General features: G+C 40.3%; 1 protein-coding gene across 4 annotated transcripts in view; it reads left to right on the top strand.

Annotated features, from left to right (window-relative positions):
• Window positions 1–13,328, top strand: part of strn3 (striatin, calmodulin binding protein 3) — a 437,029-nt gene that overhangs the window by 200,094 nt on the left and 223,607 nt on the right. For 2 of the 4 annotated variants that reach the window (XM_072488210.1, XM_072488237.1), the window contains 3 exons: window positions 1,288–1,453; window positions 4,033–4,168; window positions 9,355–9,465. In XM_072488210.1, coding sequence (XP_072344311.1) covers window positions 1,288–1,453; window positions 4,033–4,168; window positions 9,355–9,465 — 413 coding nt within the window. The remainder of the gene's footprint in view (window positions 1–1,287; window positions 1,454–4,032; window positions 4,169–9,354; window positions 9,466–13,328) is intronic. The other 2 variants (XM_072488228.1, XM_072488218.1) reach the window with 1 other exon arrangement.

Raw genomic sequence — 13,328 nt, 5'->3', positions numbered from 1 at the left:
ACCCATGCAGACACGGGAAGGACATGCTACATAGCCAGTCACCCAAGGCCGGAATCAAACCTGGGTCCCTGGTACTATGAGCTTTACTGACCACCGTGCCATCGTACAATTCTCTTGTAAAATAATAATATTTATTATTGTCACAAGTAGGCTTACATTAACACTGCAATGAAGTTACTGTGAAAAGCCCCCGGGAGCCACACTACAGCGCTTGTTCGGGTACACTGAGGGAGAATTCAGACTGTCCAAATTATCGAACAGCCCGCCTTTCGGGACTTGTGGGAGGAAACTGGAGCACCCAGAGGAAACCTCCCAGACATTGGGAGAACATGCAGACTCCACACAGACAGTAACCCAAGCCAGCAATAGAACCTGGGACTCTGGCACTGTGAATCAACAGTGCTAACCACTGTGCTACCATGCCGCCCATACCGTAGAAACATAAAAAATAGGAGCGGGAGGAAACCATTTGTCCCTTCGCGCCTGCTCCGCCATTCATTATGATCATGGCTGATCATCCAACTCAATAGCCCAATTCCGCTTTCCCTCATACCCTTTGATCCCCTTCACCTTAAGTGCAATATCTAACTGCTTCTTGAAAACATGCAATGTTTTAGTCTCAACTACTTCCTGTGGTAACGAATTCCACAGGCTGACCACTCTCTGGCTTAAGAAATTTCTCCTCATCCTCTGTCCTGAATGGTCTACTCCATATCCTCAGACTTGCACCCTCTCTTGTCCTGTGAGAATTTTATAAGCTTGGAATGTTTTATTATCTTTAAGGGGCAGAATAAAGGTAAATTAACATTGTTGATCCACAGCTAAAACCATTGGAATGCAACAATACACTCTTTAGATTAAATTTACTAAACAAAAATAACGTTATCGATGTTTCTGTAACAAAACTGATTAAAAGTGCTTGGAGTATTGATATTCTTAATCAGAAAGCTTGACGGCATGTTATTACTTTGACTTGTCCAAACTTAATTTTCCTTAAGTAAATGTACTTATTTCACCCAGAGATCAACAAGGAATACATAATTTTGGAGATGTTTACCTCCTGCATTTCCATGCTGTAAACTTCTATGATTCTATGATTTCAAATATTTAGGACGGGGAGATAAAAAGATAGCAAGAGGGAAGAAGGATTGGACTACCAAAAACAAACCAGGCAACTTGGCAACATTTCAGTCAGCCAGTTCCAGGACCATAATGCAGACTTTCAGGTTGATGGAAAAAGATTTGTAGTTGCTAACAAGATTTTCCCCATCTCTCTTCTGAACATAGGAACACAGGAGATACGTCAAGGGGAGCCTTAGCTGAGGCTGTTCTGGAAACATTTAATTTCCTAGAAAATACGGATGATGACAGTGATGATGATGAAGAGGAAAGTGAAATGGTAGAGGACATCACAGACAGCAAAGAAAAGCACCGAATAAACAAGAAACATAAAGTAAATGTTCTAATTTATTGTACCAATGTCTTTGACTTTTTGCAACATGTTAGGCACATCTTGCGAGATAAGAAACGACAGTAAAACGTCTTAATTAAATTAAAAGGTAATTTAATTAACAACTGAGACTTCAGACTGAAATACAACATAATTGTTGTTCGAAGATCTGAAAAAAAGAATGCAATGATTGGCAAAAGAGACAATATTATGATGTTGTAGTTCAGTGATCATTTTCTTATGATATCATAGTACAGAAGCCGGGCTAATTGGTGACCAGTCAAAAGATATAATAAATAACAGTATTCTGATCATAGAGTCATAGAGATCTACAGCACAGAAAAGGCCCTGCGGCCCATCGCATCTGCGCCAGTCAAAAATAACTACTTAACCATCCTAATCCCATTTTCCAGTATTTGATTCATAGCCTTGTATGCCTTGGCATTGCAAGTGCACATCTAAATATTTCTTAAATGTTATGAGGGTCTTTGCCTCCACAACCCTTTCAGACAGTGAGTTCCACCCTCTGGGTGAAAACGTTTTTCTCTTATCACCTCTGAACCTCCTGCCCCTTACCTTAAATCTATGCCCCCTGGTCATTGATTCCTCCTTCACCAAGGGGGAAAAGTTTCTTCCTGGCTACTCTATCCATGCCACTAATAATTTTATACATCCCAGTCATGTCCCCCCTCACTCTCCTCTGTTCCAAGGAAAACAATACCAGTCTATCCAATCTCTCTTCACAGCTAAAACTCTCTAGCCCAGGCAACATCTTGGTAAATCTCCTCTGCACTCTTTCCAATGCATCACATTCCTCCTAGAATGTGAATTCCAGAACTGCACACAAGATTCCAGCTGTGGCCTAACCAATATTTTATACAGCTCCAGCATCACCTCGCTTCTCTTAAACCTAAGCCGTGGCAAATATACCTTATGCCTTCTTAACCGCTCTATCTACTTGCCCTGCTACCTTAAGGGACCTGTGTACAAGCAGCCAAGGTCCCTCTGATCCTCGGTGCGTCCCAGGATCCTGCTGTTTATCATGTGTTCCCTTGCCTTGTTTGTCCTGCCCAAATGCATCACGTCACACTTATCCAGACTGAATTCCATTTGCCACTGATCAGTCCATCTGTCAAGCCTGTCTATATCCTCCTGTAATTGAAGGCTATCCTCCTCACTATTTACCACCCAGCCAATTTTTGTATTATCTGCAACCCTCCTACATTCCTGTTTAAATCATTTGTATAAACCACAAATGGCAAGGGCCCCAACACTGATCCCTATGGAACCCCACTGGACACAGGCTTCGAGCCAAAAAAACACCCCTCGACCATCATTCTCCGCTTCCTGCCACTCAGCCAATTCTGGATCCAATTTGCCAAATTTCCTTGGATCACATGGGCTCTTACCTTCACTATCAGTATCCCATGTGGGACCTTCTCAAAAGCCTAGCTGAAGTCCAAGTAGACTATGTAAAATGCATTGTACACACCTGGTCACCTCTTCGAAAAATTCAGTGAAGTTGGTCAGGCATGACTTCTCCTTAACAAAACCATGCTGACTGTTTTTGATTAATTCCTGCATCTTCAAATGCAGATTAATTCAGTCTCTCAGAATTGCTTCCAATAGTTTCCCCACCACTTAGGCTAGACTGACTGGCCTGTAGTTTCCTGGTTTATCCCTTCCTCTCTTCTTGAATAATGATACCACATTGGCTATCCTCCAGTTCTCTGGCACCTCTCCTGTGGCCAGAGAGGAATTGAAAATTATTGCCCGTGTCCCTGCTATTTCCTCCCTTGCCTCACTTAACAGTGTGGGATATGTTTTATCTGGCTCTGGAGATTGGTCTACTTTTTTAAAAATTTAGGGGCAATTTAGTGTGGCCAATCCACCTACCCTACACTTCTTTGGGTTGTGGCGGTGAGACCGATGCAGACACAGGGAGAATGTGTAAACAGATTTGTCTACTTTTAAGCATGACAGACATTCAGAACTTTCTCTATGCCTCTTAATTTATTTAATTTTATCACAGTCCTTCTCCCCGATATCTATACCCACAGCGGCCCTTAGTCTCATGAACATCAGCACAAATTACTCATTTAGAACCCTACCTAAGGCTTGACACAAAAAGTACAGCTGTGGTTCTTTTTTAAAAATAAATTTGGAATACCCAATTATTTTATTCCAATTAAAGGGCAATGTAATGTGGCCAATCCATCTAAATTGCACATGGGGGCGAGGATCCCCTTACAGGTGAATTGGGTTTGGGTGGGGGTGGAGGTCCAGGATTCACATTGGGTGAATCACTAAGGCTTTTGAGCACTATCTCAGTCTGTGAGTTTTAGTCTGCAAAACATAATTTATGTACACCATACTTATCTGAATTTGTGTTTGGTTTGTTTTCTTGTTCAAGATCTTACAAGATATGTTGAAAAGCATTTTAAAAATTTAAATGTTCAATATGCATTAATGACACAAGTTTGACCCTCGAACGCAATCAGCTAGATATGTTGAAGATAAACAGCAAATTTCTGAATTGATAGCAAGGTAATTTTAAAATAATCAATATTTGTTACTTTTAGATTGGCAATGAAGGGCTAGCTACTGACTTGCCTGATGATACTGAAGAAGCTTTGAAAGAATTTGATTTTTTAGTGACAGCTGAAGACGGAGAAGGAGCCGGGGAAGCTCGGAGCTCTGGGGATGGAACAGAATGGGGTAAGAAAATCAATGGGGTTGCTGATGAATTACACTTAAAACTCATCCCATTGTCTGTCTGTTATGTCATTTATAGTTTTTTGTTTAAATTCTAATGATTCTGCTGGAAACATTACCAGAAAAAATAGATCTTTGGAATTATTTTAATGTAATATCTGGTGTGAGCGAGTGTTTTTTGTCGAATCAGACTGAGATGAACGGTTCTAGTTTTACTGTTCTTTGTACTTCTTCAACTTAATTAAAAACTAATGCTGAAAGTTGTTGAATGTGTTGATTGAAACAGCTAGAGAGTTTAATGTTTATACTATTGCATAAATCTTCAATTGGTAGTCCCAAATATCTTCAGTTTGCTCAATAACCTTCCTGCCATCAACCCAGATCAGAGGTGGGCTGTTCACTAACAATTGCCCCATTTGCAATTCTTCATATTAAAGCAGTCTGTATCCACATGCAGGAAGATCTGGGACAACATGCAGGTTTGGGCTGTTAAGTGGCAAGTAAGATTTGTGTCGCACAAGTGCCAGCTGGTGAATCTCCAACAGGAGGGAGTCTAACCACCTTCCCACAACATTGATTAGCAGTAACATGGGACCCTCACCATCAATATCATTATTTGGCGGAAAGGTGGTGGGGAGCAGGGGGGGGGGGGGGGGGGGGGATTACCATTAATCAAAAGTTAAAAATCCAAAACTTCTTTAGCATCTGCAAGGTACCATTCATAATTGTGATGGAATACTCTCCACTGACCTAAATGAATGAAGCTAGAAAACATTCAAGAAGCTTAACATTATCTGTTACTCTGGCACCTGATTTACTAGCCTATATATTCAGCTGCTCAATCACTGGCATACTGCGTCTGCAAAGTGTAGTATCTACAACCTACACAACAGCAATTTGCCAAGGCTCCTTTGGCACCTACTTCCAAACCAATGACCTCCTCTAGACGAGTATAAAGCATAAACAACTCCCAAGTTTCCCTTAAAGTCATGCACCTTCCTTATTGGATGTTGTCACAGAGTCAACATTCTGCAACAACTTTAGCTAATATCCTTCACCACGGATACCTCATCATATCAAGTGTAACCAGAGGTGGGCAATTTTGCAAAAAATCCCAAATACCCAAAAATATATTTAAAGATTATTCTACTTGATTAGTTAATAGGTTTTATATAACATTGTATTGGTATTGCTACACAAAAGACTAATTAGCTGGCAGTCTGTGCTGCAAGTTAGTATAAAGCAGCATGTGTTAATATTCAGCCTTGACCCAAGAGGATCATTTTGCATGTCTTCCCTGAGCATTTCTAGCATGGCTTCACAAATCCTGCAACACATTTTACTTTCCTTAGAAGAGTTCTCCCTGCTGTTAAATGTGATGTAAATGTATTACCATAATTCTAAGAAGGAAATATTTGAAGCTACTTTGTTAAACTGTAAATTGGATTGTTGCAAAACTAAATAGTGTTAGGTCAATGTTACAACCATGTTCCAAAATACGAGCACAGTAAGAAGTCTTACAATTCCAGGTTAAAGTCCAACAGGTTTGTTTCGAATCACTAGCTTTCTGAGCACAGCTCCTTCTTCAGGTGAATGAAGAGGTGGGTTCCAGAAACATATATATAGAAAAAGTCAATGATGCAAGACGATACTTTTGAATGCGAGTCTTTGCAGGTAATTAAGTCTTTACAGGTCCAGACGGAGCAACTGGAGAGAAGGATAATCACAGGTTAAAGAGGTGTGAATTGTCTCAAGCCAGGACAGATGGTAGGATTTTGCAAGCCCAGGCCAGATGGTGGGGGGGTGAATGTAATGAGACATGAATCCAAGGTCCCGGTTGAGGCCGTACTCACTTGTGTGGAACTTGGCTATAAGTTTCTGCTCGGCGATTCTGCGTTGTCGCACGTCCTGAAGGCTGCCTTGGAGAATGCTTACCTGAAGATCAGAGGCTGAATGCCCTTGACTGCTGAAGTGTTCCCCGACTGGAAGGGAACATTCCTGCCTGGTGATTGTCACGCGATGTCCGTTTCTCCATTTGTCGCAGCGTCTGTATGGTCTCGCTAATGTACCACGCTTCGGGACATCCTTTCCTGCAGAGTATGAGGTGGACAACATTGGCCGAGTCACACGAGAATGTACTACATACCTGGTGGGTGGTGCTCTCACATGTAATGGTGGTACCCATGTCGATGATCTGGCACGCAGCCTTGCAGAGATTGCCATGGCAGGGTTGTGTGGTGTCCTGGTTACTGTTCTGAAGGTTGGGTAGTTTGCTGGACAGCTTTACTGCTCCGTCTGGACCTGTAAAGACTTAATTACCTGCAAAGACTCACATTCAAAGTATCGTCTTGCAACTTTGACTTTGTCTATATATATATATGTTTTGGAACCCACCTCTTCATTCATCTGAGGAATGAGCTGTGCTCGAAAGCTAGTGATTCGAAACAAACCTGTTGGACTTTAACCTGGTGTTCTTACTGTGGTCACCCCAGTCCAACGTCGGCATCTCCACATCGTAAGATACGAGGAAAGCCCAGACATCTTTTTGAAAAACGTTTTGTTTTCTTTAGTCGTGTCATTAATTAATGCTGAACCATGGTAATTTGGTCCTGCATCGCCATGATAAATATCCATCTTAAATGTGTATGTGGCACTGAATAATGAAATTGTACTGAAGCATAATATAATTTTACTATTGAATTCTAAACCAGTGAGATTTTACAATGTTTTACTTTTGATTACTTACTAAAAGCTTCCTTCAAATGCTCAACTATTTTTGGCTGGTGGTGATATAAATTACGGCTATGAATTAATGTCTGATTTAGCTTTTCCAGTTAACTGAAACTGCAGTACCGAGATGGTTGTGATCAGCTTTGTACTTGCAGGGTCCACCAATCCCATTGGGCTGGAAATAAGATGATCAACTCGATCATTTTTTTATTGAAATGGATGGAGAAAAAATTACAGGATTCCGTAAATAGATCCTCACCGTAAAAAGATAAATTCCTCTCTTGTAATAATTTTCCTTAATTTTTGTCATTTATTTCCTGTATTATGTTTAATTTTGGGGCTTTATTCTTCCTTTCATAGCCCCATTGTTAATTTTAATATTTAAAAATAATCTTACACAACTGAAACAGCTGGGAACACATTTGTTGAAGCACAAAGCAATTTCGATTGTGGGACATAACTGAATTGGCAGATCCCACTCCGGGAACTGAAGAAACTAAGAAATGAGGAGTATGACAGTTGACTTATCGAGCTTATAAGATCATTGCTGAGCCTATCTACTTCTTGCCCTATCTACAGTCCCTCTGGAGTAGGATGTTCTAAAACTTCACAATCTCCTGAGTGAAGAGCTTTCTCATCACCTCAATCTGAAATGGAGAACCTCAAGTTTGGGATTCTCCAACCAAGGGAAACAGCCTCTCAGCATCTATTTTGTCAAGTTCTCTAAGAATTTTATATATTTTAATATAACCACTTCACATTCTGCTATAGCCCAGAGAATACAGGAATATATCATTCTGTATAAATTTCATAGGACAGCCATCTCATTTTAGCAATCAATCTAATAAACCTTCATTTCACCACCAGCAATCAACGCCCCCCAAAAAAGAAAGTGATCAACCTGTGTGGTCTTGCAGAAGTCCCATGTAATTTGCAGTAAGACTCCCTTACTCTTATAATCCTCTCCCCTTGCAATAAAAACTAACATACTACTTGCCTTCTTAATTGTTGGACCTACATGTTAAACTTTCCAAAGTGGATAATTTTGCTCTTATCTGTACTCCATCTGCCAGTTTCTTGTCCAATTGATCTATATCCCTTTTACAGCCTCTTTGCATCCTCTTTGTGATTACTTTCTCATTTAGTTTTGTATCATCCGCAAACTTTGATATATTACACTAGGTTGTTTCATCTAATTATTAGTTTGTAAATAGCTGAGGCTCTAGTTATGATCTTACCTAGCTAGTTAAACCCTTAAAAAATTCCTACTAGATTTACCAAACACAATTTCCCTTTCATAAAACTGTGCAGGTACCAGAGCCAAAAGAAGAAAAGGCTAAATGTGCTGCCTTGATCAAGTCCAAAAAATAGGAAGAATTGAATCCTACTGACAGTGCTAATAAGTACTGTGAACAATTTCTCTTCTCCCCTCATCTGTCTTCCCTTTCCTTCCCTTCCCTATGACTCGTAATATTCTCTTGGTATTTGGCTTATGATTCACAAAGAAGCTATTTATGGTAGGTCTCTTTGAGGTTATCAGAACTATAAGACATTTAAAAAAAGCAAATACTGGCTAGAAGGAAATTTCAGGCCTGGCATCAGGAAGTACTCTAAAAGGTCTAACCCCTTGAGCAGTACAGTTCATGAACCCATAACAGGATTTCTCTTAGTTTGCTTGCACTCATAAAATTGTTCAGAGCTGCTGTTGTGCAAATCATTCAGATTTTATCATGCTCTACACTCTGTATAAAGTTTGCAGACAGTCCTATCAGATGATCAATAGATAATTTCCTTTTCTTTGCAACTTGTATGAACAAGTGTAATTAAAGGTAAAGTCGCCATAGTCCTAGATGACCATAGATTGCTTTCAGCTTTGAGGGGCAGAGCTGACTGGTGGTGATTTAACCTGAGGATCACCACACCTCAGGCAAAAGGCAAGGTTGAGAAGGCAGGGCCTTCATGAATAATCTTCAACATGAATAATTGCAAGCATAATTATTTATATAATTAAATAATTTGACTTCTTTCTACTATTTGATTGAAACATAGCTGTATTTTGACTTTAAAAAAAGTTGACAATCATGTTCATACTAGTTCACATTTGTCCCTTGAAGCTGATTTGTTAGCAGGGTGAAGTGAGAACCCTCCTCATAAGCTTGTGTTCAATTTATAGCTTGTAAGAAAATACATGCTTTCTAAGCCTGTTGGCTGCTTTGTGCTTTGCTGTTTTGGATGCAGTGGCATGAACTTGCTTTTTTTAAGCTTGCATCGTCCAAAGAGTTTATAACAAAATATAACAATGACTTGTTATAATTTAGAATTGTGTTTAAAAAATGATATGATAATTCTTATCCAGTAACTTTTTAAAGGCTGTGATTAAACCACTAACCTTCATGAAATAGCAGCAGTGACTGCTTGAATTCCAATTTGCTGATTTTTCAATGATATGCTGCATGTAGACAAGGATGACTTCTCCCCATCTTCGGAGGTTTGGGCTGTAGACAAGGGACTAATAAGTAAACTGAAGGAACAATACAAGAAGGAGCGGAAGGGCAAGAAGGGGGTCAAGAGTAAGTGCAGATAATTCTGAAACGTGTAGTATGCCTTTCGCATTTCCTTGAAAGCACTCCTATTTTTTTTACATTGTCCAAATATCTGTCTTTCATCAGCTTTGTTTCTGTTTGTTGAATACATTTCTTTACTCTCTAAAGAAACAATAGATTAGGGGTGCAACGAACGTTCCTTTCATTTAGCAGGGTTAGAATTTTTCCTGTTTATAGTATGGAAGTTTTATTGGCAAGCTGTTTGGAAGTACTGTGACATCTGGAGTTGCGTCATTTAGAAAATAATACTTGGTAAACATTTTTATCTGGTAATAATCTGTACAGTTCAAACCTTGGAGGAGCAGAAATTGCTCTTTATTTTTTGTTAAATAAATTTAGAGTACCCAATTCATTTCCCCCAATTAATGGGCAATTTTAGCGTGGTCAATCCACCTACCCTGCACATCTTTGGGTTGTGGGGACGAAATCCACGAGTTGAATATGACTCTTCAGTTGAAGAGGGTTTTGTTTCTAATAATGTACATCAGCTTAGTTGTGGATTTAATTCTGATGGCTGAAAACAGGATGGCACGGTGGCATGGTGCCACAGCGTTTAGCACTGTTGTCTCACAGCACCAGGGATCTGGGTTCGAATCCAACCTTGGGTGACTGTCTGTGTAGAGTTGCATATTCTCCCCATATCTGCGTGGGTTTCCTCCGGGTGCTCTGGTTTTCTCCCACAATCCAAAGATGTGCAGGTTATGTGGATTGACCATATAAAATTGTCCCTAAGTGTCCAAAGGTTGGGTGGAGTTATTAGGCCCGGATAGGGTGGTCTTTCGAAGGGTCGGTGCAGACCCGATGGGTCAAATGGCATCGTTCTGCACTGTAGGGATTCTATCATTTGATTGAAAGGTACGTATTGCAAGTAACTCGTGAGAAGTTCTGAATGTAGAAAATCATTTTATTGATTCAAGTTTTGGATATGGCGTATAAATGACTCTAACATAGAACTGAAATGCAGCACATGGAAACTAACAATGCATGGTAATAAGTTGGTACTGCATGCATTTTATACTAACCTATTAGAAGAGCATGCACACTTATTTGTGGTTTTGCTGGTATTCTTCTCTAGGTGATGTATATGTCCATTGTTTTTTATGTGATCAGTTTTTTCCAGAATTTCATCAATAATTTTAAAGTAGAATAGTGTAAGAAGCACAAATGTAAGTGTGAACCATGTAACGTTGAGGGATTGAACCTCAAATTTGTTTTGTCCTTCGTGTTATTCAATCTAAAAATCAACTATAATCAAAGGGTTCTAGATAACAATTCGGTGAAAATATTTGAATTCACCTCCCTATTTAATAAAGAGACATCAGCACAGGAGAAGGTGCTGATCAGTGAATAGCTGGTGAGTCTTTTATTTATTTAGTAGTAAGTTTGATAGTCTCATAAAAAGAGCAATAACAGGGCAGCTCGGACTCGTGGAATGCACCTCCTGCTGAACGTGGAAACTCAAGGATGCTTCTCATGTCCTGGATAACCATATTTGCAGGATGTTGGCAGCTGCAACAAGTTGAGCTCCAGATTTTGGCGATTGAGAAGCTGGTGACACTGCAGCACATCCATGAGGTTGAGAGGATTGTAGATAGCACATTTATAGATATGTTCCCCTCTTAACTTATCAACATGCAGGTAAAGAGGGAATGGTTTACCACCATGAAGTCAAGAAGGACCAAGCATATAGTGTGAAATACCCCTAAATGTATTTCACACTCCAGCCAGTTCTTAATACTGGTGCAATTGATGATCATCTGGCTAGTGCAGCCAGAACCAAGTACATGGCACCACGCCATTAAGCTATATAGGTGAACAAAAGGAAGACTGGAAAAGCATTTTTATTTGCGTATTTTCACACCGATATTGTCTTTTAGCCTTTGGGGAATAGTGGGAGGAAGTGGTGGAAGGATTCCTGAGCTGATTATCAGCCCCTTGAATTGCGGTGAATGCTCCTTCAATGGCCAACAAGCCATGGCATTGGGACTCTAACCCAGAGCTTCTTAGTCCAGAGGTAGGAATGCTACCACTGTGCCACACGGCCTCCAGAATAACAATAGTGATGGAGGATTTGAGAGTTTGGGAAACAGGTGAGCATTTCTCTAGCTACATATGGATGATAATGGCATAGTGTAGGTTAGATGGCTTTTGTTTCGGTGCAACATCGTGGGCCGAAGGGCCTGTACTGCGCTGTATTGTTCTATGTTCTATGTTCTATATGTGAATCCAGGCTGATTGCCACGGTCTACGATGTTTCTGAATGGCTGCAGAACACCTTGAGGCGGAGGATGAACAACCAATAGTTGTATTCCACATTAGTACAGACATAATATAAACAGGATGTGGTCCTTCAATCAAAATTTAGGGAGCTAGGAAGGAAATTAGCAAGCATGACCTCAAAGGGTAGTCCTGGCACCATGTGCAAGTGAGAATAGAGCAGATGAATCCATGTGTGAAGAAATGGTGCAGGAAGGAGGACTTTAGATTCCTGGGACATTGGGACTAGTGATGGCTAAGCTGGAGCCTGTACATGCTGGATAGGTTTGTTGACTAAGAGCCTGCTCGAGTGGCTTGCCAGACATAATAATGAGACCTGAATTTAGCACAACTCTACTTTATTCAGAAGAGTGAGCTAAATCGCGATTTATGAGGATACAGTACAGAGATGACTCAGAATCGCTACTGGGACCTAGATATTACTCACACTCGGGAAGGAGGCTGGCCAGGCTATGATTACTTGGTGTCGATATCTTCTCTGAGCTCAAGGCTCCTCTTCTGCGATGGCTGCTGCTGGGCTGTTGCCAACTGTGTTCCGATGTCCCTTTTATCCAGGTTTTGCTGGTGCTAATGTGCACACAGATACACACAGTCTCATGAAGAGAATTAATAGAAATGAACAGGATACTCCTGTTTAATCAGGGTTATTTAATCAAGATCCATTGTCCTCTGAAACACTTGGTTTTGACTAGCTAGAACCTAATTATGGAGTCTGATGGCCTCTTTGTTTATCATTCTTCCTGTTGCAAAGTTGATCTCTACTGTCTAGAAGTTAGTTACATATTCATAGCAGGTCCATTTGTGTTACTGTGATAAACCCTGTCATTGGGTGATGATAAAGTTCCATTTAATGCTAAGACTTGAGTGGTCCGGCACACCGTCAATATCGGTTCCGGTCAGGGCCTTTTTGGTAGTTGCTCTTTTGGGCCTATATGTGTTTTTCCCTCTGTTAGCCTGTCCTCGGGTTGCACCTGGACAGAGCTGGGACACATTTTCTTGCAACGTGATTTATTAGCGCAATTGTGTTTGATTTCAACTAACTTTTGGCTGGGTTCTGGGAACCAAGAGGTTATATTAATGAGGAACACAAATATGCACAGAAATTGAGACAGACGGCAATACTAGAGTTGGAAATACTAAGGTTGAGCAGAAAGAATGTAATAAAACCAAAAATAAGATTACCGTCTATGTGCGTGAGAACCTGTGGAGTGTTGTAAATAAGGTTGATGAACTGTCATCAATTTAGTCACATGGAAATGTCACAATGGACATAAGGCTCACTAGGTATTAATGTTCCTGGATATAAGATATTCAGGAAAGATGTGGAAGGATGAAAGGAGGAGGGGCAGCAGAATTGTTTAAGGAGAACATTGCAGTGCTGGAGAGAGAGGATGTCCGAGAGGGGTCAAGGACAGAATCTATTTGTCTAAGAAACCATTGATGTATTATATAGGCCTCCTACTAGTGGGCAACATGTAGAGGAGCAAATTTGCAAAGACATTACAGAGAAGTGCAATGGTAATAGAGTAATTGTAATGGAGGAACTCTAATTA

The sequence above is a fragment of the Scyliorhinus torazame genome, chromosome 2 (assembly GCF_047496885.1).
Source record: "Scyliorhinus torazame isolate Kashiwa2021f chromosome 2, sScyTor2.1, whole genome shotgun sequence".
NCBI classification, from domain to species: domain Eukaryota; kingdom Metazoa; phylum Chordata; class Chondrichthyes; order Carcharhiniformes; family Scyliorhinidae; genus Scyliorhinus; species Scyliorhinus torazame.
This window is presented reverse-complemented; position numbering and strand designations above follow the sequence as displayed.